At 45.8% G+C, this 24926-nt stretch overlaps 1 protein-coding gene across 1 annotated transcript in view; it reads left to right on the forward strand.

Moving 5' to 3' along the window:
* The window catches only part of MEP1A (meprin A subunit alpha), a 29598-nt gene extending 10586 nt beyond the window's left edge, over nt 1–19012 (forward strand). The window contains 9 exon segments of the mRNA XM_036248699.1: nt 586–703; nt 4555–4730; nt 5797–6018; nt 6784–6933; nt 10186–10401; nt 12662–13126; nt 14227–14400; nt 15404–15671; nt 18856–19012. Of these exon segments, the coding sequence (XP_036104592.1) occupies nt 586–703; nt 4555–4730; nt 5797–6018; nt 6784–6933; nt 10186–10401; nt 12662–13126; nt 14227–14400; nt 15404–15671; nt 18856–19012 (1946 nt within the window).
* The last annotated feature ends 5914 nt before the right edge of the window (nt 19013–24926 follow it).

Here is a 24926-nt window from a genome sequence, read left to right on the forward strand (position 1 = left end):
CTACAGTGCTGCCCGCCTCTCTTGGCCATCTCCCTAGGGCTCTTGCAAGGAAGCAGGGAAATATACATATGTACTACGCTTTCTGAACCCACAAACCTCTCTACACTATGCTCTCGTCCTCGAGCGAGAGGCAATGTCTTTTCAGACTGGGATAAGGAACGCCATTGTCATTGCTCTTCTCCAAGGATCTTTATTCATCCGGAGGACATAAGGGGCTTCCCATCTCTTCTGTCCTCTGCTGTCAAGGAATTCTGAGACAATGAACCCAGAATCTCTGCTTGAGTGGGGGATGGGAAAGAAAGAAGGGAAGTTATTCTATTTGGTTTAGCCACATTCACATTACATAAGTGTATTCTTATTTTGTAGTTATATTTACAACGTTATGTATTTAATGTATGCACTTGATGTTTGCATCCACAACTGATTTTTCAGTTTTAGTTTTCAAGGAATCTATTTGCTACCAAAAAAAAATCCATAATGGATCCCTGTGGATTTTATGTGGTGGCATGATTTTCTGTAAACTATGTCATGTACATTGTCCAAGAGTTCAGTAATGCTCATTGACATTTTTACTGCTTTCTGCAGAACTGAATGCCAAAGGAGCCATTCTCTATGCCTTTGAAACGTTCCGCCTCAAGTCCTGTGTGGATTTCAAGCCCTATGAAGGAGAGAGCTCATATATCATCTTTCAGCAGTTTTCTGGGTTAGTATGAAAATTTGCAGAGTGTGAAAATCATCCATCTTTTGGTTTATAAAAAGTGACATTTCTTTCAAAGGCTAAAAGGAAAAGTTGGAAAGAAACTAAAAGTAAATTCAAATCTTCCACTGTAAAATTTTTAATTAAACAACATTTTTAACATATTATGTGGAGAATGAGCTGTTTGATACCTCTGGGCCTGAGAGAAATTTATCTCAAGTCTTTTCTTAGGTTTAGGTCATATTTTAAATTATATTCCTTTTCAAAGTAAAGTTTATTAAATTATAAATTGCACACTTGTAATGGTACTGTTTGGCTGGACCTCTTTGAAAAGTTCTAGATGTAAATTTGCTTTTCATATTTATTTATTTATAAGAAGAAATAAACAGTCTATCAAGAAGAGAAAAAAAAGCTCGTTTTCTTTAGTGGTGTTTATGTCAATCTACCGGGGCTGGAGGAGGTTGAGAAGCAAAACTGCCCTAAGCCATGACTGTGCTGGTGTCTTCAAGCCCAGCAAGGAGGGTTAGCTCATGCTGCACTTCCCATCACTGCCTCTAGGTGGCACCTGGATTTGGTTGTCTAGTTCTGATGGTGAGGTTTTTGTTAATCATGGATGGATTAACAGGGATGAAGAAGGAAATTAGCACACGATTTAGCCTCTTAGGTAAAAAAGTACGCAAAAAATAACAGTTCAGAAAAGTTAAAATTTGATGACTACTTAGACACAAGGTAACTCTCTTACTTAGCCTGGTGGTTCTTAGCTCATTCTTTCATTTAGAAAAACAAAAAACCAATAAATATGAGCCCCTGTTATGTATCAGGAAGTATGCTAGTCTACAAGTACGCTAGGTACAAAGAAGTGTGAGACCCAGTCTTAGACCTCACAGCTTTACAGTTGGCAGGTGGGGGTGGTGGAGACACGGCGGGTCAGTGGTTCGAATACGCTGTGGTGAGTGCCATGGGCTACGGGAGGGAAGAAGCAGGACTTCTAACATGGTGGGAGGTGGTGCGTGAGGGAGAGCTAGGTGGAGTGGTCGAGAGATAAAGAAGGAAGGACATGCAGGCGGAGGGGGGGGGCAAATGGGAAGAGAGTGTGAGGGAGAGGAAGAAGGAGAAGAAGGAAGGGGAGAGAGGAAGAGGGGAAGAAGGAAGGAACGAGAGCAAACATGCAGTCTGCCTTACTTGGAGAACTCAGTCAGTTCAAAATGTCTGAAGCTGTCCCTGTCAAGGGCAGAGTGGTGGGTGATGAGCCAGGAACAGAAGCAGAAGCCTGGTCAGAGAGACCTTCATGTAAGGGAACACACTCTTATGTCGAAATTGTTCAACTGTCCGTTTGCCAACAACAGTGGGCAAAGAATTGACGTGTGGCATGTGGCAAGCCTGGTGGCAGGAGATAAATTAAAAGATGCCCCAGTCCTCCAGGAAAGAAATGAAAGGGACCGTCACTAAAAAGAGGCCGTTGAAATAAAGAAGAGTGAATTTTAGAAATAGGTAAAGAGGCAGACTTATCAGAGCCTAGTGAATAGTTGATGCGAGGGGTTAGGAAGAGAGAGGAATCAAGATGATCAAGATTTTTGATGTGGGTGGCGACTGGAGGGTGGTGACCTCATTCACTGAGACTGGGGATATTGTCAGAAGAACCGCTGTGGGGACAGGATAGTGAATTTGTTTCTGGACATGTAGTTTATTGTTTGGGGTTTTGTGGGTCATAGAAAAGGAAATAACTAATACTTGTCTGGATAGTTTATTTCTACGTGAAGGGAAAGGTTTAAAGTATACCTCAGGCCTTGCCAAGAGCACATATTTTAGAGGTTCTCTGCTTTTGACTTCTTCATCTCATGCCTTGGCAACCTCTGAGCTTTGCGATATAGTACCTAAGCCTTTAGTTATTCATTGAAAAGTTTAGGAAAATATTTATTTTCTTTACACGTTTACTGTACATTCTTTAACTACCATTTTTGAATCACTTTTTTTTTTTTAATAAAAAGAAAGAAATTATTTCTCTTAAAATCAAACGAAGTAAAAATGATCACTTTCTAAAAGTTCTCATTTTCCCAGTAAATGCTCTTGGCTTCTTTTCGGTCTGTAACTCAGTCCCCAGGTACCTAATGAAGGGGTGATCAGCTTTGAGGGACATTCTCCATAAAACCTGAATCTGAGGGACTCATTTTCTGTGGCCAGGTGTTGTCTCGGTTATATTTAAACTGCAGGAGGGGGAAGAGACGAAAAGATGTGGTCAAGGGTCTGGCCTAAAGTGCCCCAGGTGCCCTGGTCCCTTGAAGCTGGAGGTTAACCGAGTTCTTTCTAAAGAACAAGGTCAATGATTCACAGACTGGTGGCATGTAAAGTATTTTTGCAATTTACACCTTTCTGTTGAGGAAGGGATGTTAAAAAAAGAGATAAATATTCCGGCCGGTGTGGCCCAGTGGTGGAGCGTCAACCCATGCACAGAGAGGTCGCCAGTTCGGTTCCCCGTCAGGGCACGTGCCCAGGTTGTGGGCCGGATCCCCAGTGGGGGGCGTGCAGGAGGCAGCCAATTAATGTTCTCTCTCATGGATGTTTCTATCTCTCTCTCCCTCTCCCTTCCTCTTTCTATAAAATCAATAAAGAAAAAATTTAAAAACTGCATGGTATTCCCTTGTGGAGATGTGCCATAATTTTTAAAAGAGAGAGAGATAAATAATAAATGTTTCCTGTGGTTTGTGGATATTTTACAGAGTAAACTCAGATTTGGTAGAAACTTCTACTGTCAGAAAGGCCAGTTGATCATGGTGGGTGTTTGCACAATTCAGTAAATTTACTAAAGACCGTTGAATTGTACACTTAAAACTGGTTATTTTTACAGTATGTAAATCATACCTTAATAAAGTTTTGTTATCATGTAATTAAGATCCATCTTTGAGCAGAGAACAAATCTATTAGCATTTGAAGGTATGTGATGTTAACACTCTCAGGAAAACAATGGCAGGAAACCACTGGCAAATCTTTTACTCTGTGGAGCATTGGTACGAGTCTAGATTCTTGCTCCACATCTTGGAGCAGGTAGGAAGACAATTTGTGAAAAGCTTTGGGTTTGCTAATAGAGATGGAAAATCAGATTAGTGAGAAAAGACCAAAATAATTGGGGGGAAACGGGCTAAAGGTTATACCACGAGGAATTTAGATTCTCTGCCAGAAGCTTCTGCGTTCACTGTTTTCTGCGGTAAGTGTGGGGTCTGCCTTGTCTAGAATTCCTCAGGAATAATCAGGCAGCCTCGTCTGCGCTGTCAATAAGGAGGCTCTCTTTCATGATCATCACGTTCACACCTGCTCCATAGAGGAAATTTGGAAATTCTTTAGAATGTAAAGGGGAAAATTAAAGTCAACCATGACCCTTACTCAGAGACAATATTTTGGTATAAAAGCTATAATATTATTCTTTGGAATACCCTACAGGTTTGTAGAGGTGTGGAAGAATGCTCATTTTTACTTCTTTCTACCTGATACATTATTAGGATGCACTGGACACTTTTATAATGGACCATCATTTTTTGTGGTGGTGTTTTTCTTTATTGAAATTTTTGGGGTGACATTGGTGCATAGGCTCACATGGGTTTCAGGTGTGGGTTCTATGTTACAGGATCTGTACATTGCACGGGGGGCCTGGACCACGGTTTTTAAAGCCTACATAACATCCCTCCAGGAAATGTTTCTTACTTAACCAGTCTCTTATCATTGAACCATCAGCATATGAGCACACTACTGACCATTTCTTTTAAAAAGCAAAGATAACTTCTTTCTCATTTGTGTTCTGAAAACTAATGAATTACAACCATTTAAGCATTATTTAGGAGAAAGTGTTTCTCTTCTCTTTAAAGGTGCTGGTCTGAGGTCGGTAACCAGCATGTGGGTCAGAACCTTTCCATTGGCCTTGGGTGTGACTATAAGGCCATCATCCAACATGAGATCCTTCACGCTTTGGGATTTTATCACGAGCAGTCCAGGACTGACCGGGATGATTATGTGAAAATCTGGTGGGATGAAATTCTTCCAGGTGTGTACAAACCCAAGGCAGCTGGGTGTAATGTGCTATTATCTTTATGACTTGCTGAGACCAACCGTGGGATGGCCAGGTCAAATCTGTGTGTGGGCGTTGCTTCAGATTCTCCAGGGAGAACATAAAATATAAAGCGGGCATGCCCTGGCCAGTGTGGCTCCGTTGGTTGGGCGTCATCCTGTGCACCAAAAGGTTGCCTGTTTGATTCCCCATCAGAACACATGCCCAGGTTTCAGGTTTGATCCCCAGTGGGGAGGCATGTAGGAGGCAGCTGATCGATGTTCTTCCTATTTTATTTTTCTTTCTGGAATGGAAGAATGTGATCTTTGATTGAAAGGATGCCCCTTTCTACACAGCTGCTTACCTTTCCCTCTACCTCTCAGATTCCTTTTCTTAACCTGTGGGAGAGATGGCCAGGGACAGCTCTAGGTGGAAGAGGTACTCAGCTATGAACAAGAAGTATAGATTCTGAATATTTTTCTGAATTCAGAAATTCTGTTTCCTGCCATTTGGAATACCTGCTTCCTCTTTCATATTTTATCTTCTCTTTCTTAAATCCTTATACATATACATGCACATTTATTTATTTATAAAGAGAATCTTTGATTTAAATATATATGTATATTTAATATTTGTATGTGTATATTAATTACAAGTATATGTGCATATTAATTATGTATTTTAATATTCATCATCATTATTATTTTCATACTGTTATATAGTAGATGGCTATCAGCTAATAATAATTAATAACATGTATTAATTTTATATTGCTATGTTAATTATAGAATTTGTGTGTGTGTGTGTGTATATACATATATATAGCACCTCAAAAATGTATACATACTTCAAATATTCATAAAGCCAGCATTTATTGCAATAGATTTTATTTTCAAAATGTAATAGAATCTACAGACAGCCTGTATACACACACACACACACACACACACACACACACACTATTTCCCTTTTCCTTCTTGGTCTCCGCTTGAGTGTCTAGTCAAAGAGGGTACACAGGAAGATGATATGACCGAACAGGACCTGTGGATTCTCTCACTGACAGGTTACCAGCACAACTTTAATACCTATGATGACAACTTCATCACAGACCTCAACACGCCCTATGATTATGAGTCTCTGATGCACTACCAGCCTTTCTCATTTAACAAGAATGAAAGTGTCCCTACCATCACAGCCAAGATCCCTGAGTTTAACTCCATCATTGGGCAGCGCCTGGATTTCAGTGTCCTCGATCTGGAGAGGCTGAACCGCATGTACAATTGCAGTGAGTACCTCTGGGGCTGAGGACCGAGTCAACATGCCCCAATGGAGACTCCCCGCTCTAAGGGTGTCCTGTACATTTTCCTTTACCCTTCTTTCATGTTCTAGTTTTAAAAACTGGACAAACTACATAAACTTATTTCTCTATCTCTAGAGTAGAAAGAATTAGAATACTTCTATCACAAGATGGTTATGGAAAATCAATAATGTGGTTATCTTTTGTAAAACGAAAGTATTGAGCAATTTAGGAAGCTGTAATTGTCCAACTTCTTCAGCTTCTTTCTGAAGGGTGCACCATCGTGTAAAGCTCAATATAGGTAGCCGGCTCGAAAGTATTTTGTGTCCTGCAGAATTCTTTACCCAAGGTAATTGTCCCTAGAGTGATCTAATGCTCAGAGTTGGGATTTTTCCTCAAATGACCCCATGAGTCTACAAAGACACATTCTTTCATTCTCTTCCACATTATGTGGAGAGGATTTACCACGTTCAGACTCCAGGACTGTAGGTACCTCATTCTTGATCTCAAGGAGTCTGGGATGGTGTCTATAGAAAAGCACAGTGAGCGATGTTGGTACTATTTAACTCCATGGTTCTGTGTGGAGGGTAGGACTGCATGTATGCTGGCAAGTTCTAAGATCTGATGGGTGACAGTTGGATTTGCCAGGATCCTGCTGTCTCTGAACAATGAGGCTGTAGTAACCTACGACATTAGGTGTTTGGGATGAGATGCCTGTTATTTTTAACCAGGTGACAAAAATGTCATTTGCAGCCACAACTCATACCCTTTTGGACCACTGTGCTTTTGAAAAGGCAAACATCTGCGGCATGGTGCAGGGCACCAGAGACGACGCTGACTGGGTCCATGAGGACAGCACTCGGCCCGGACAAGTGGACCACACCTTGGGGGGACAATGCACAGGTGGGTGAAGGTGCAAAGTGAATGCCTGAGTGGTTCATCGGGTTCAATTGGTAACAGCAGCCAGTGTTTTGCCTCGGTCGGCATGTTAGTTATCAAACCCGAAATTCTAAATGTGGACAAAGCACATTTCCCTTCTCTTTAGTATTAACTGAATAAAAAGCATCGAGGTTCTGGGCACGCGAAAAGAAAGATGCATTTAAGCGATGACAAACGGATATGGTTCATAAGACACGACTTTGTAAATAAGGGTCATGCCTCAGAGCAATGCTCCCCGATAGAACTGTGATATGAGCTACATACAGAAGGGGAAATTTTCTCATAATCACATAGAAAAGAAAGAAGGGAAAGTCCTGTTAATAATATATTTTATTTAATTCCATATATCTAAGATATTAACATTTCAGTGTGTAATCAATATAAAAATGATTTTGTACTGGGCATTTGAAATCTGCTGTGTGCTTTACCCTGACGCCGTATCTCAGCTGGGACTGGCCCCAGTTCGAGTGCTAAGCATGCCCTTGGAGCCACCATACCGGGCGGGGAGCACAGCTTCAGATTGTCTCTATACCTGGTTTGTGTGCGTGCGGAAAAGCCATAAAGTCAGGCGGACCTGGGTGTAAAACTGGCTCTACCTCTTGTTAATTGCGACCACAGGACCTTGTTTTGTTTTTGTTTTTAATATGTTTTTATTGATTTTTCAGAGAGAGAGAGAGAGAAACATTGATGTGAGAGAGATCCATCAATCGGCTACCTCCTGCACATCCCCCACTGGGGATCGAGCCCACAACCTGGCCGGGAATAGAACTGGGACCTCTCGGTCCATGGGATGATGCTCAACCACTGAACCACACTGGCTGGGCAGGAACTTGTTTAAGTCTTTGCTTTTGTAAGCCTTTTAGAACATCCACATGTTGGTACATCACAGTGTGGATGGAAGAAGATAATGGTTACAGAACCTCCAGCTGCAGCCCAGTAGCTCCACTCCCTGTTTTTCCACATTTCCTTTCTTTCCAGGGATTGTGTGTGTGTGTGTGTGTGTGTGTGTATTTTCTATTCTAGCATCCTTTATTAAATGCCAATCATTAAAATCATCTCAACCCTACTTGGAAGCAGGCGGGGTTATAGATCATAATCACTTTATAAAGATTGGACTAGCCCAGCTGGTGTGTCTCGGTGGACTGAGCATCATCCCGTGGACTGAGAAGTCCCGGTTCCATTCCTCATCTGTGCATATGCCCGGGTTTGGGGCTTGATCCCCAGTAGGGGGCGTGCGGGAGGCAGCCGATTGATGTCTCTCTCTCACATCGATGTTTCCGTCTCTCTCTCTCTAAAGAATCAATAAAAACATATTTAAGCAAAAAAAAAGACTGGACTATATTATAAAGTCCCTTAGTCCATGCCTGGGTGAGAGTTGGTTAGATTTCCTTCACAAAAGGGACCTAGCTTGTCGCCCAGATTCCAGGCCACCACGGAGAGTGTCAGAGGTTGGAAGCCATTGCCACTCTTCCTCTGGACGTGGCAAAGGGTGGAAGTCTCTGCCCACAGCAGATTATTAAACACATAATCTCAAGTATCCAAAGGGCTACCTGAGCCTAACACTCATTAAATTCCCGTCCTGGACTCTACTCCAGTCTCTCCTGTGGGCTGCTGCTAGGCTAACACTCAATTCCCAGAGAAAGAGGTGATCTTCGTGGGAGAGGAACCCGCTAAAGAACGTCCTAGGCCTTCACAGGGAGGGGGATCACACCCGGCAAGGCGTGGCTAGGAAGGCTCTGTGAGGCTAGCTTGACCAGCTGCCCGCCTGTCACAGGAGCCACTTCGTGGAACCAGCTCCCTCTGCTGGAGAGCACTGGCCTTGCCCAGGTAGAGGCAGCGCCTCAAAGAGCGCAAAGGATAAGAGGCATTTTCCATGCAAAACCCAGACAGGCGAAGGAGCGCCTGGTGAGAGGCAGAGCCAGGGCAAGAATTCAGGTCTGACTCCCGGGCCCGAGTCCCTGGACTCTCACCTCACACTTCTGCCCACCTGGGCAGAACCCTGAGCAAGGACCACCTGGAGCCCTTAGCTGCGCGAGTTCTTGTTCTCTTCAACGCAAGCAATCGGTAGTTCCTAACACAGAGGTCTCAGGCCAGTAAGTTTGAGTATTGAGAAGAACATACAAGAAAACACAATTTTTCCTGGTGTAATATGACAGCTATTACGACACTTTTTTTTTTTTTTTTTTTGGTACGTGCCCCTAGTGGGAACTGAACCTGGGACCCTCTGGTCCGCAGGCCAACCCTCTAACCGCTGAGCCAAACCGGCCAGGGCCATTAGGACATTTTAAAACATGTGGAAGGCTTATTCAAAGATCGGTGCTCACTGCCCATCTGAAAGGCACACGCCCCATGTGGAAGGAAGGATGACGCTGCGAACCCCACTGCCGTGGTACCTAGAATGTTCTAGATGCTCTCTTCATTTTTACTTTGTGGGATGTTTTGAGTGGAGTGTTTGGTAAGAGGTTGAATTCTGGAGTACAGTTTAAATACCTTCTTTATAGACAAGACTTTGAAAAGTATGCTGGGTTTTTAAGGGACTCATTCCTTCAGCTGTCTGCTTATTCTGGGGGGAGAGAGTTTTGAGGTATCTGACCTGGGCAAACCTTAGTGCTGGCACAAATGAGATGCTCTTTCCCCTCTGTTTCAAAGCTTTCTTTGTATACAGGAGAAATCCTCAATAGTCCCTGCTATGCCTTGAATGCCCTTCTTATGACACCGTAAGGATGATCCTTTACCATGGCTGACACCCCCAGTCCTCAGGCGGGGCAGAGGTGAAACTGAACTTTAACAATGTGAATATTTAAAATCCAATCCCTAAACCTTTGAATCCCAGAGTTTCTTAATACAACCAGGAGGCCAGCTCTTTCCCTTGGAATGACTCTCTCATTTAAACAAGTCAATGAGGAAGATAGATTCCCCTCACAGACACTCAATTCCAACCCACTCCGCTCAAAGCCCATATTTCCTTGCGTCGGAAGCCTGTGTGGCACCAACTTGGGGACAAAGTCAATCAAAAGAGCTGCGAGTTTAGCCTGGGAGTCTGTCCATGGAGACAAACAGTATAAACTGACAAACAACCTTCCTTTGCTTTTCTCCAGAAGAGTTCTAGCCTGTGTCGCCTGGATAATGGCTGCTGCTCACTCTTTCACTTGGCGAGGGGAGGGGACGCCCGAGGTGTGGGCAGCCGGAGACGGGTTGTTGGGTGCTCTCTCCAAGGTGCCGGCTACTTCATGCACTTGAACACCAGCTCGGGGGTGGCGGAAGAGGCAGCCTTGCTGGAGTCTCGGATTCTTTACCCGAAGAGGAAGCAACAGTGTCTCCAGTTTTTCTATAAGATGACAGGAAGCCCTTCAGACCGACTCGTCATCTGGGTCAGGAGGGACGACGGCACCGGCAATGTTCGCAAGCTGGTCAAGGTGGAGACCTTTCGAGGTACCAGGGGGCGTTCATGCAAGGGTTGATTTGGCTTAAAATCTGGGATCCTGATTGCTGTTTTCATTTTCCTTCCCCTCCTTTTGCACCCTTCCTCCCATTTCTTCCTTTCTTCCTCCTTCTCTTTCTCTTCTTCTTCCCTTTTCCTCCACCCCCATTCCCAAACGTCCAGCACAGTGTCTGGCATATTTGAACCACCCAATGAATGAATGTTTTAACCACTCAGAAATTAGAAGCAGCCACAGGGGTTAGGTGAGTCTTAAATACACTTTGTAGGAGGCCAGTCAGAATAGATACATCCAATTTTCTCTGGAACTTTGGAGGAAACCAGGGCAGACAAATGCGTGATTCAGGGCTGGAGATTGGAAGGCGAAAGGGAAGCAGAGTTGAGGCAGCTGGAGAGAAGGTGGTTGAATGGCTGACCGTATGTGATTTTGCATCTGTTTCAGAAAACCGAGTGGTGCCATTATTTAATATGATGAAGTAACTGAAGCCTACTTGTGAAGTTGATGAGAACTAAGCCATTCGTATACACTAACTTCAATATAATCATTTACATATTACTAAGTGGTACTCTGTGTATGTCCATAAGACTCAGCACGGAGACCTTCGGATGCTAAGGCAGTCAGTTGGATGAGAGGGTGGTCTGGCTGTAAATCGATACACAGGGTTATAAAGCTAAATGTTCACATCTTTTTACTGTGGTGGTGGTTCATTCATAACTAGGGAAAGAGAGACATGCTTGCCTATATTTTCATTCAACAAAGAATTTCTCAATGACAGTGAATCCAAATAAATGGAGAATTCTTCGAGTACTTCTAGAAGAAACTGCCGATTTGGAGTTTCCTTAGGGGCCACTTATGAGAGCAGGTGCCCAAATCACCTCTACTCAGGGCCCAGTCTGAGCTACCTGGGAATTCTACAGATAATGGTTTTGAGGGGTTCACTCTTCTGGCGGAAATTTACAGAGCATCTCCATCAAATGGAGGGGTGGCAGCTAGGTGCCCTTAAGAGCTGAGAATTCACTGTTACCAAGGATTGTAACTGTTCAATGAGAAAGTGAACTGGAGTCTCATTAACATCAGTGGGATCTATTATCCCCCACTTCCATGTTAAGCTGAAAGTATGATGCTCATAAGCATGAAATCAACCAAGCAACCTTTTCCTGCTTAATTTAGTTCCTTACACTGGTATGGGTTGAATTCTACTGACTTCAAAGTGTGTCTCTGTGGGTTCCCTGGGGGTGTCCTCCAAATGGATCTTTAGAGCAGTCCATCCTGATACTGTTGTCAATGAAACTTTTCTAAAAGGTGGTTAAATATCATTTAGTGTTTATATGCTGTACAACTTGAGATAGTGACAAGTCTTTTGAAGTTTTAAACATATGCAAAATGTGTCTTTTAACCAAGCTGCTTACATACAAAATATGTCTCTGTCATTGTCTTTCTCTGTCTCTCTCTATATGTAACGTGTTTATGCAAAATACTTATGTTTTCACGGAGGCCGGGATCCCCTAATGGAGGACAGTTCTGAGCTAACAGGGATGAGGTGTGTCTGTCTCAAGTAATCTTGGTACTGTCTACTGCCGGCCTGATTTACGACAGTCCTACAGAAGCATCTCAGTGAAACGTGCTTTAAGATTTTATGGATGAGCCACTGGCCACTGCCCATTTGGTGATGGCCCATGGGGACTTCCTCCTGGCACAGGAGTCATTAGCCAAGAAAGGGATCCTTCTTCTATTTTTTTCTTTTCAGAATTCCCATGATCCAACCCTCGTGGATAAATAAATAGTTCGAATCTTGCACCTTTGTCCCTATTCCAGACTTCCTGGTGTCCATTACATCTCACAGTCATGTGTCCACTTGACCATTGCCTATCCCCAGGTGGTGTCAGTCACATAAGTGTACATGTCACAGGTGTGGCGCATCCTAGGATGTGGGTATCCAGTGCTGATATTAAGAGGTGGGAGTTTATTCTACCTGTGAAAATGAATGATAATGGAAGATAATTTCATGATTAAGATTTGAATACGAATTTAAAACTAAATCATAGTGTGTATTTTTGTAGCAACTTTCCCTGACTAGGTATGTGACTTTGGGAAAGTTCCTTAGCCAGTTTAAAACACTACCTGTCTCGTAGGGTTGTTGTGAGGTTTCAGTAAGATCATTCAGGTAAAGTAATTGGCACAGTACCAGGGTCATAATCGGTGCTCCATAAACATTGGCCACCATTGTCACCAATCCTATTTTCTGTCCTCAGGAGATTCTAACCAAAGTTGGAAAATTGCCCATGTGACCCTCAGAGAAGAGAAGAAGTTTCGCTACCTTTTCCAGGGCACAAAAGGTGACCCCCAGAGCTCGACTGGGGGAATTTACCTGGATGACATCACCCTGACAGAAACGCCATGCCCCGCAGGCGTTTGGACAGTACAGAACTTCTCCAAGGTCCTTCAGAGCACGGCTGTAGGGGACATGCTCCAGAGCCCCCGATTCTACAATGCAGAGGGATACGGGTTTGGGTTGACCTTATACCCTCATGGAAGAGTAAACTTGGGCTACTTAGGGCTCGCCTTTCACCTGTGCAGCGGGGAGAACGACGCTATCCTGGAGTGGCCGGTGGAAAACAGGCAGGCGATAATAACGATACTCGACCAGGAATCCGACGTCAGGAATAGAATGTCCTCAAGCATGGTGTTCACTACCTCCAAGTCCCAGACGTCTCCAGGTGAGTGGTTCTAGGAGCTGCCCCTCAACCTGGAGGTGCTGGCGGACATGGGTCTCATCTGGGTAAGAGATCGACATTCCTCCCACACTGCCTCCTGGGGCACACTACTAACAGTCATGCTGGAGTAGGAAGTCAGAATGTGCACCGTCATCTTATCCTCCTTCTCTTTTCTGGATTGACTCATCAAGTGTCTATTAAGGGCTGGCAGTGAGCCAGATTCTGTGCGCGGTCCTTAGAATATAAATTCCTGCTTCACGGAGCTCAGTCTCAGAGACTGCTAATCCCTTATCAGATTCTCAGAATTTGCTAGGCTCTGTGCAGAACCAATGCACTGACTCCTAACATATTTCTGATCATCAGTATATTCATGAAACAAACGTACCAATGCATAAATGGGCAAACTATTTTATTTTATTTTTTTGATCAAATGAAGAGCATGAAGCCTTAAAAAGAAGACGCTGTAGTTGCTCCTCCCAGTTCATTGAGGAAGTCGCTCACTAGTGGACCATTGACCATTCAGTGCTGTGCTTCTCTGCCCTCCCACCCTCCACTCCTGAGTTTTATTTCTCCTGGAAAAACCAAATAGACTGATTTTTTTTCTACCTATTTTTTTTTTCTGATTAACAAAGCTCTATATACTCATTAAAGACAAAGCAGTGGGTGATGGGAAGAGATAAACCAAAGCATATTTGCATAACCAATGGACACAGAGAATAGTACGGTGAAGGCAGGGTGGGGGTGGGAGGGGGAACGGGGGTCAATGGGGAAAAGGGGGGAACATCTGTAATACTTTCAAAAATAAAGATAATTTTTTTCTTAATTGATTTTGAGAGAGAGAGGAAGGTAGAGGGAGAGGGAGATAAAAACACAGGTGAGAAAGAACATCGACTGGCTGCCTCCTGCATGCCCCCCACTGGGGATCGGGCCCACAACCTGGGCATGTGCCCTGACCGGGAATTGAACCAGCGAGCTCTTGGTGCCTGGGCTGATGCTCAACCACTGAGCCACACCAGCTGGGCAAGATAAATTCTTTAAAAAGATAAATTGGAAAGTGAAGTATAAGGAGGTAATGTGATTTTGTGTTGCCTATAACTTTGCAGCAATAAATGACTCAGTCATCTGGGACAGACCGTCCGTGGTGGGAACTTATGATCAGAACTGTAGTTGTTACAGAAGCATTGAGAGGGGCTGGAATGACTTCATCTCCCACCAAATGCTGAAAAGGAGGAGTTTCCTTAAAAATGATGACCTTATCATGTTTGTGGACTTTGAAGGTACTTGTACTGATCTTTCTGAATAAATAACCCCATCCTCTGGGTCAGCGGTTCTCAACCTTCCTAATGCCGTGACCCTTTACTACAGTTCCTCGTGTTGTGGTGACCCCCAACCATAAAATTATTTTTGTTGCTACTTCATAGCTGTAATTTTGCTACTGTTATGTCTTAGGCGACCCGTGAAAGGGTCGTCCGACCCCCAAGGGGTCATGACCCACTGGTTGAGAACTGCTGCTCTGGGTGTTCTACTGAATTTACACTGATTTTTGAGCATCTCATGGAGAGTGGGGACTTTTCTTTTCTTTTCTTTTCTTTTCTTTTCTTTTCTTTTCTTTTCTTTTCTTTTCTTTTCTTTTCTTTTCTTTTCTTTTCTTTTCCTTAACCCTCACCCAAGGACATTTTTGCATTTATCTTCAGAGCAGGTGGGAGAGAGGGAGGAAGAGAGAGAAACATTGATGTGAAAGAGACACATGGAGTGGTTGCCACCCACACGACCCCATCCAGGGCCAGGGATAAACGGCAACCAAAGTATGTACCCTTAGCCACTAAGGCTTAGCGGAAACCGAACTCGGGTCTCTCTGGACCGCGGGCCAACGCTCTAACCGCTGAGCCAAACTGGCCAGGGCTCTTTTCTTTTTTTTGAGACTAGGTTAAAAAAAAAAAAGTGTTCTGCGAGAACCATATTTTACTCGATCACAAAAGGACTCCCCTCTTCAGTTTACGTGTCCTTGGGAGAAACTAGTCTTCTCATGTCATCTTTTTGGATAACGTTTGACATATGGCAATTTACTGACTTCAGTTTGGTTTCAGTCAGTCTATCCGTGCTAACTTTATATTTATTTTTTCAAGTGACATAAAAATGTGATTGGACTACTTTGAAAATAAAAATAACTCGCCTTCTGAGGGTCAGCTGGGTTCAAAGCCACTTTTCACGTGACTCAAGGTGATGTCCACGCAGGATAGAGGCCACCCGGGAATATTAACCATAGATCTTCCTCCTCAGACATCACCCACCTCAACCAGACTGGAGTCACCCCGAGAGACACAAGGCTGACCCCTCCAGGCCTTGTTCTCCAGGAGCAGCGGGCCGCCGACGGCTCAGCACAGGCCCTGTCGGAGAAGGCCCTGCCCAGCCGGCGGAAGCGGTCAGCAGAGAGCGTGGGCCCCATGGAGGACCACAACTGGCCGCAGTACTTCAGAGACCCGTGTGACCCGAATCCTTGCCAAAATGAAGGCATCTGCGTGAACGTGAAGGGCATGGCGAGCTGCAGGTAGGCTGGGGCGGCAGGTGGTGGGGTCCAGAGGCGAGCAGAGTGCTTCACCTGTCAAAGGCACTGTTCTCAGCTCAGGGCAAGGACCCGGCCAGATGGTCCCTGGACGTGGCTGTCCTCGACTCCCTGAGCGGTGACCTGGACCGGTGGGCAGGGCCGAAAGAGCAGGGGTCTGGCCAGGACAGAGGAGTCCCAAATCTCCTATCTCCAGTTTCTTTCCCTTTCCCACCTCGGGGTGGGGGGGTGTTGTCAGCAACAACTTGCAAGTTGTTAGGACTTTGAAACTTCACTAGTCCAGGTCTCAGCCCCGGGCTTTCTGCTGCTCGAGCCGCCCTGGGGACTCGGGACTGAGCCTGCATCCTGCCTGGCTGCCATGTCCTTATTGGTTAGTAATTCTTCTTATTTCTGTTGCCTATTAGTTCTGCTGCACTATTATTCTAGTTATGTTTTTACTCATAGTAGTGAGAGTATCGGATGTTGGTGGACTGCTTGCTATGAGTCACACGTTCTCCTGAGCAGGTATCTGCATCTGCTAAAGTGTCCCTCACGGCCGCCCTGTGCCACACCGGCCTGTTATCTCCATTTAGTGAGGAAGGAAGCTGAAGCTCAGAGAGGTTAAGCAATTTACCCAAAATACGCAGATGCTAAATACTGGAGCTGGACCTGCAACCAGGTCTGTCTGTCTGCAAGTTGCTCTATTAATAGTTCTTCCTGAAATGTTTGTTATTTGCATTAAATTATTGCATGAAAAGGGATTTATGTGATGACAGAAGTATCTGTTTCATGTGACAAAATAGTAGCAGATGGAGGAACCGTTCTGCTTGCCTCAAAATCTCTACATTTGTTCTGAGTTCTTTTCAAAGTCCAACTGTTTCTTCCATTATTGGCTTTTATTTTGAAATAATTTTAGACTTACAAATACATTGCGAAACTACTCCATAGTTCCCCATACTAACGTTAACCTCTTACCTTACATAGCCATAGGACAATTAGCAAAGCCAGGAAATAAATGAACATGAATTAAACTAAATACTATGAACAGTGGTATTGACTCAACTATAGGTCTTATTCCGATTTTCCAGCTTTTCCACCGATGTCCTCTCCCTCTTCCAGGACCCAGTTCAGGATCCCACATTACATTTAGTGTCCCTGTCTCCTCTGCCTTCTGTAATTTGGGACAAGTCTTTAGTCTTTCTTTGCCTTTCATTACCTTGATCATGGTGAGGAGTCTTGGTCCATTATTTTGTATTGTTCCTCAATTTGGGTTTATCTGTTTTCTAGTGATTATATTGAGGTTTACATTTTGGGCAAGAAAAACAAAGAGGAGATAAGCCCTTCTCAGTGTGTCATGTGACCTCTAACCGTGATCACCTGGCCTGGGGGTGTCCACCCGGCTTCTCTACTGAAAACTCCCCATCCTCACTCTGTAGTTAATGTCTATCTTGGGAGAGACATTCTGAGATTAAGCAGACATCCTGCCTTACCTCAAATTCTCACCCACTAATTTCAGCATCCGTTGGTGGTTCCCCCTGGAATCGTCCCCACTCTAATGTTTTAATGGCGATTGTCTATGTTTTCATCTTCTCTGCATTAACGAAGTGAAATTTTTCTGTAAAAAAGAATTTCTCCTCCTCCCTACTCATTTACCCATACAGTTATTTATTGATATCTTTCAGGATTCATAAACACTTATTTTATTCTCCGGCCTGTAGGTCACTATGCCAGTCTTTATCTTGTCCTCGTGTTGTTCCAGCTTTGGCCTTGGGGAGGCGCTCTTCCCGACCGCGGACTGGCTCCTGTGCTCTTCCTATGCAAACTCATTGTTTCACGAACACGCTATTACTTCCAGGCCTCATGGCCTTTCCAGGCTCATCTGTTATTCGCCCCACCCCAGCCCTGGAGCCAATTACTTTCCCAAAGAACCATGGTTCCTTTCATTGGAGAAGCCCCCCCTTATTCCGTGAGGGCCCCCCAGCCACGGGCTGCGCCTCTTGGCTGATGATACCAGATTCCAATACGTGCCAACTGGCTTCATCCTTCTCAGGGTGAGGAAGGTCAAGGGTTCCACTTGTGAGTCAACCTCTTATCAGCCAAATGATTCTTCTTCCACAAGCTTGCAGCCTGGAGTTTCTGTGGAATAAGTTCCTCTAAGGTAATAAATTATATTTGGAGGAAACTGGGCCGGAGAAAAATTGTACAAATTTAGTATTATTTACCGATTTTTAAGCCAATTCCTAGGCTGGAGATAAGGCCTTTGGAGGTAACACAGTTCCAGCCTGGCCAGTGTGGCTCAGTGGATTAAGTGTCATCCCATGGACTGAGAGGTCCTGATTTGATTCCTGGTCAGGGCACATGCCCATGTTGCAGGCTTGATCCCCAGTACGGGGCGTGCAGGAGGCAGCCAATCGACGTATCTCTCTCACATCAATGTTTTATCTCTCCCTTTGTCTCTCTCTAAAAAAATCAATGAAAAAATAAAATAGAAGTAACACAGTTCCAGGGTTAATAAGGAGGCCTTAACTTCTGATCATCTCATTCTGCTCTTGGGGTAGACTTTTGGGATAGGGATGTTGTTTGACACAAAGGCTAGAACTGTTCTCATGGAAGAGATGAAACACTTAACACTTTGGCTCTGCAATTAGCTCATCTTTATAACAAATAACATGTTTTTAAAAAGAACACCCAAGGAAGGTCTACTGTGCGCCGAACACCTCACGGTACAGCAACACGTTGATTGATGGCGTCTAGAAGTGTTCAAGGTCCAGCGAATGCGCTGAGACTTTGCCTGGAGAATGTCCTCTGTAGCTTCTAGTCTGAGCCAGGGTCCGACAGCAGTTCTTCAGGTTCCCCAAACCTTCCTCCTGAACTCTGCACAGCAGGCCAAGAGTACCGGCTGGAGACAGACCTCCCAGCCGAGACTTCATGTGTGAATCACTAACCTCGTGACCTTGAGCAGGTTATTTAACCTTGTGAGGTTGGTGAGAATGGCCTGGTAAGAACTGCCACCTCCAAGGATTGCTACAGGGTTCAAGGCGCTGACTCCCATAACGCACTTCGAGTGGGGCCAGGCACGTGGACCCGCTCAGGAAGCCTTCACAGCCGTGACTGAGGTGTGGGCGCTTGTCGCTGGGAGGTGCGGGAGGCCCCGTGGCTCCCACATGAACCCCTGTGTCCTGTTCCCCAGGTGTGTCTCCGATCACGCCTTCTTCTACACGGGCGAGCGCTGCCAGGCCGTGCAGGTGCATGGCAGCATGCTGGGCCTGATCGTCGGGGGCTCGGCCGGTGTGGTCTTCCTGACCTACACCGTCATCTCCATCCTGTCCCAGAAGCTGAGGCAGTGACCGCCTGCGGACATCAGCCAGACCAGAGAAGCGCCTCCTCCACTCACGCCCTGTGCGCGTGCTGAGCGCAGTCTGGGGCGGTTCCGTCAGCTTGTTTTCAGTAGGACCCCCAGGACCAAGCTCTCCGGGCTCCAGTGTGACCGCTATGGTTGTTCTGCCCCAGCCCTCGTGTGGTTCTGTTACCCTGCTCTGTGCTCCAAATGTATCTACCGTGTCCTGTGGCAGCACTCACTGCTTCTCTGTAAATCGCTTGTTTAATCGACTGTCTTTCCCGCAGACATGAGCTCCCCACGGGCAGACCTCGTTTACCAGCTCGCTCCAAAGCCTGGCAGCTGGTGCATCGTGGGAGTTCACTGAAGATGAATGAATGACCCAATGACTGAATGAATAGCTAAGCTATATGAACTCTCTCATTCCTTCTGTAGATGAGATATATACAATAAACTCGAACGTCGTTTGTATTAGAATAAAATACAAGTGTTATTACTCTTTTAAGATCTCCTGTGCTAAAGGGTTTCAAAGAAAGATTCCTCCTGGCAGCGGGCTCCTCTGCACCTGCTTTCCACGTGAGTCTACAGAAAGGTTTTAACAAATTCAGTGCCTATTCAGTCAGTACCTTCTATGCATTCAGCATTGTGTGTGTGTTTGTGTGTGTGGAGGGGGTGGGGAGAGTTGATCCGAAGGATCTTTCTCAGATCCTTTTAAATTTTAAAGTATATTTTCTATGCTATTCATGTATAAAATCATTCTGTTAACAAACTGAAAGTATCAGGTGGAAGAACATTTTGAGGAAGTATTTTGAGATCCATTTCCTTTCCGCGGTTCTTAAGGAGATAAAAGTCTAGCCTGGGCAAGAAATTTCCGAGACAGATGGAGTCAAAGGCAAGCCGCGATCCCCACCCCACGGGGCACCAGCGAGCCGGCTCTGGAAGTGTCCTCAGAGGACATGTTTCCGAGGAGCCTGAGCGGTCCAGGCTTTAGGGCACCAGGTTTCTTTAGTATGACTTTATGGTCATTCTAGAAACAAATATGAAGGACTCAGAGGAACCCCTAATGCACAAGTGTGAGAAGAGTTTGTAGCAGGTGCTAACGGCACCCCCCAGGCACTGCCTCGCAGCCTGGGGGCCTCAGAGCCCCTGGAAGGCTGGTTAGAACACAGGTGGAGGGCCCCACGCCAGGGGTTCTGGCTCAGTGAGTCTAAGGAGGAGTCTAAGAATGTGCATTTCTAACAAGTTCCCGGGTAACGCTGAAGCTGCTGGTGTGGGGGCCACACTCAGAACCCACTCTAGTGGATGGGAAATGGGTCTGGAAGTCGGGCACCCCGGCTGCAGGCTTGGATTGACCATCTGTGCAGTCTTAGCAAAATCCCTTAAGCCCTTGGTCTCCGTTGACTAATTTGTCAGATGGAAGTCATGACTGACTACTGTCTCCCATCCCACCGTAACACCTCCAGGGTTCCAGAGCAATGAAACAGGGTAACAGCTAAGAACATATTTGAGAGTTAAAGGTGCCTGCAGAGAGGGCCGCTCAGAGTTCGGACTGGAGGAGGAGCGCTCCAGCCGCCCACTCTTCCATTTCCGAAGACCCGATGGGAAGCAAGCCCAGCTCTGCTGTCCGTGTGCCTGTCGGCCTGCAGGGGCACAGCTGCACCACAGCTGGACCTGGGGAGGGCGTGCCCTCCACACGGGCCAGTGGCACCCCCAAGGAGGGGGCTCCAGGCGTTGTTGTCCTTTTATTAGAAGGGCACGTGCTCTGGGCCCCATCTGGTCTGGACCTGGCCCAGCTCGGAGGGAGGGGCCCCGTGCCAAAGCAAGGATGACATTTCTCTCCACGGGAGTTCTCTCTGGGGGAGCAAAGCCTCCATTTCAAGGGTAACCTAGCATTTTGATCTAGTACTATACATCAAAACGGCCAGGTCAAAGGAATAATAAGGACATAACCGGACTGAAGGGCAAACATTTTGATATTTCTCTCTATGTTCTCATCCCCAGCAGTACCACCGAGTCCCCAGGTGTCTCTCTGGTGATGACAGGTGGATTAAGAATCTGGCTCTTCATAGATCGGACATTGTATTCAGCTTTTTAAAAAATCTGAAGTCCTGGATCATTCCAGGAGGGTTAGCAGATTTTTTTTTTTTTTTTTTTTTTGAGGCATTGGGGTAGAGATAGAGGAGTGGGCACGTGTGTAGAGAGAAATACGTCTTTTGCTCTCTCTAGGCAGCGTGGGATCTGAGGTTTAGATGAGCAAAGTGAAAAGGGGAATTCTCTCATATCTGTTCCTTGGGTCCCTTGGTCTTACACAGCGGGAAGGAGTCAGAACGGTTGGACAGGCTGAGCGTGTCTCAGGCCTCCCCTGCCCCCCCCCCCCCCCCCCCGTCCTTCTCCCTCTGGCTCATGTCCTCTGCAAACTGGTCTGAGCCAGGTTGGCCGTTTACAAATGGAAGGTGCTTTAGGGATGCCTGGAGCCTCTGATTAGAAGTAGATGGGAACCATAGCCCACTCCCCCACAATGTTAAAATGAATCAAGATTCTAAATCCTGCCACATTCTTATATTTATGAGCTATCAAGTCCCCAAAGTCATCAGCACTAACCCCTCTATTCTGTGGTCTAGGCTCCCCAGCAAACATCTTAGGAGAAAGTCTATTCTAGGCACATGTAGCCATCGGAAGGCCCAGGCCAGACACCTGTCTACTCCAGGGTTTCTCAGCCTTGACACTATGGATATTTTGAACCTGACACTCTGTGTTGTAGCCTGTTCTGTGCATTGTAGGACGTCTGCAGCCCCATGACCTCTGCTCACTAGATGACACTAGTGACTACCTCTCCCGTTGTGACAACCAGCAATGTCTCTGGATGTTGCCAATGTCCCTGGGGTTGGGGGAGGGTAGACAAAGTCATCCCTGCTTTAGAACCACTGCTCCAATTAGATAGCCAATGAAATATTCGAGTAAGTGAGAGAGGTCAGGACCAAATGGAATTCTAGTTGAAGATCCTACCCCCAGATTCAGTCCACGGGGCCAGCCAGAGTTGTGTACCTGTAGCTGTTTGAACATTCCATGTTACTAATGCGAAGATGACTCTAGCATCCTTTCCCCAACGACAAACCTCTGGTGTAGCTCAAGATAGCAATATGTAAGTGTTTTCCCTGGGTGTTTCTGCAGTACAGACTTTTTGTTTAATCCTCACCTAAGGATATTTTTTCCATTGATTTTTAGAGAGAGTACAAGAGAGGGAGGGAGGGGGGAGAAAGAGAAACAGTGATGTGAGAGAGATGCATCGATTGGTTGCCTCCTGCACGCACCCTGACCAGGGCCAGGGATCGAACCTGCAACCCAAGTACATGCCCTTGAGCAGGAATCAAACCCATGATCCTTTGGTGCAGGGGCTGACACTCTAACCACGGAGCCACACCAGCCAGGGCTGCAGTACAGACTTCTGATCAGGATCCTTCAGTGCTAACTACCTTTGTTGTGTTTCGATTACTTTGACTACTGTCAAACCTCCTCTAGGTGTGGAGTGTAGCCAACCTGCCCACGGTCTCCAGTGTTGCGTTGATATGGGTGTATTTACGAGCAAATTGCAGACAATCTAGCACCACCCCTTCCCAAGCCCCTTCTTCCTGATGAGCCATGTCATCCACTTGGTGGCTTGAAGGAAGCCTAGCGATCCTGCAGTTCAACCTTGGTACTGGAGTAAACCGAGGAGATCCCAGCGAGAACAGATGTCTTAGGCAGGTCAAAAGTCAGGTCATAGCAGAACCTAGTACCCTTCTCTGGCTGCCAGGGAAGCTTCAAGCGAACAGTGGCTTGGGGGGGGGGCATCTATGAAATGTAGCCTAATCTACACCGCATACTTTGCAAAGACAGTTTGAGCTTGGTTCTCTTTATTTGTCTATCATTTGATATCAAATTAGTCACCTACTCATATTTCCATATAATGTGGAACAACTCTTATGTTAATTCACATAAACACAAGATACATTTCCAAAATCTTCATGCCAAATTAGTTTTCAAGAAGACCTATTATATGTATTCTACAGTTAGGAGTACTGTTCAGCAAACGATCACAAACCCCAGTGGGTGGGGGTGGAGAAAGGAAGATGGGGGGAGGTATGCTCTAATGAGTGTTAACGTGGAAACAAAGGGCAGACAGATTTGATGTGGGTCAGGACCTAACAGAGTGTGTGTGTGCGTGTGTGCGTGTGTGCGTGCGTGTGCGCGCACGTGTGGATGTGTGTAGGGATGGAGTTAACAGTGAGACGGGACAGGACAGTGAAGACAAGACTCAGCCCTCTCCCTCATTCACGTTTGCCGGGCGCTGGTCCCGGAAACCCAGAATAGATTGAGACATGGCCTCATCTGGGTCACAGCTTCCCTCAGGGCCTGGACACACTGAGGACAATTTGACCCTGTGTGACTCAACAGCCCGGTGGAAATCATCAGTAACATTTAAAGATTTCTATCTGGTCAAGAGAATACAAAGAGAGGAGGAACGTGGGGTCCTGGGAAGGTACGGGAGGCAGGGGAGACAGGCCAATGATCAGCCCCCAGCAAAACGGTCACCAGTCCCTATTCTCTCTGTTCACACTTTGCAGTGGGATCTCCAGTCCCAGAGGCCCCATGGCTGCCCAGGGCACAGCTGGCCTTCTCCCCTCCCCTTGCAGGTAGGGGGCTGTGTGACTAAGCTCTGGCCAATGGAATGGAAGCAGAAATGTTGAATGACAGTTTCTGGGAACTTTTTTAAAGAAGCCTTGGTGCATACACTTTTAGTTCCTTCTTCTGTTCTAGTGACTGATAAGGGGACATAATAACCAAAGTGGGAGCAGCCATGTGGGGCTATGAGGTGACCTTGGGAGGAGCAAAATAAAAATAAATGCCCGGGTCCCTGAGAACTACGTGGAGCCCGGTCTACCGTACCAGGCTTGCACCGCTCGTCCACACACGTCTACGCCTTAAGCAATAAACTTGCCGTGTAAGTCTCTGTTATTTTACATCTTTGTGGCTCACAGAAAACACACTCCTCACTGATAACGGTCATCTCTGCAGGGTCGGCACCTGACTCGGACTCAGTCACGGTGCACGTACAGATGGGGAAGAAAAGAGGGCTCTTCCTTTTAGAGCTCTTAGGTGGTGGCAGGCCTCACAGATGTTTCCCCCATACACACAGAGGGAGGCAGAGCCTTGGAAGGGAGAGGGAGAACTGGAGAACACTGAGCTCCCGGATCCAGCTGTACCTGAAGGTGTGCCATTCTCAAATCTTTTGCAGTTAACGTGAGCTGATACGTGTCCATCCTGCTTCAACTGGTTTGAGCTGTGGTTCTGTTTCCTGAGATGGAGAGAGAGCCCTAGTTAACTATGCTGCCACAGCATATAGTTGGCCTACCTGCAAGGAAAGTAATTAGATTCGTTAAGGACTAAATAAAAATTTATGTTACATAAGATTACCAAAGCCCAGTTGAGATGCAGATACTGGGAAGTTAAGCAGGCTCACTCACTTATTAAGTGACTTGTGGCTTCATAATGGGCATGAGTTCAACTCAAGCCTTGGCAAAATGAAAATTTAGAATGTCATGTATCACCCTGGCCGGTTTGGCTCAGTGGTTGGCGCGTCGGCCTACGGACCAGAGAGTCCCGGGTTTGTTTCCCACTAGGGGCACATACCAAAAAAGAAGAATATCATATATCTTTGGGGTTCCTTTCAAAGACTCCTAACCATGAATTAAATGCAAAAATGTGGAGGGTATATGTATTGTGATTCCGAGTAGGGACTGTGTTTAAATCTGGGTTCTGTGATAGAGCATAATAATGAATAATGTCATGCAATCATTACTGTGGGCCTTTATAAGGATAGCTCTTCACAGCAACCTGTATCATTTTTATCCCCTTTTATGTCATGGAAATTGAGTTACAGGAGA

The sequence above is a fragment of the Molossus molossus genome, unplaced genomic scaffold (assembly GCF_014108415.1).
Source record: "Molossus molossus isolate mMolMol1 unplaced genomic scaffold, mMolMol1.p scaffold_m16_p_8, whole genome shotgun sequence".
Taxonomy (NCBI): domain Eukaryota; kingdom Metazoa; phylum Chordata; class Mammalia; order Chiroptera; family Molossidae; genus Molossus; species Molossus molossus.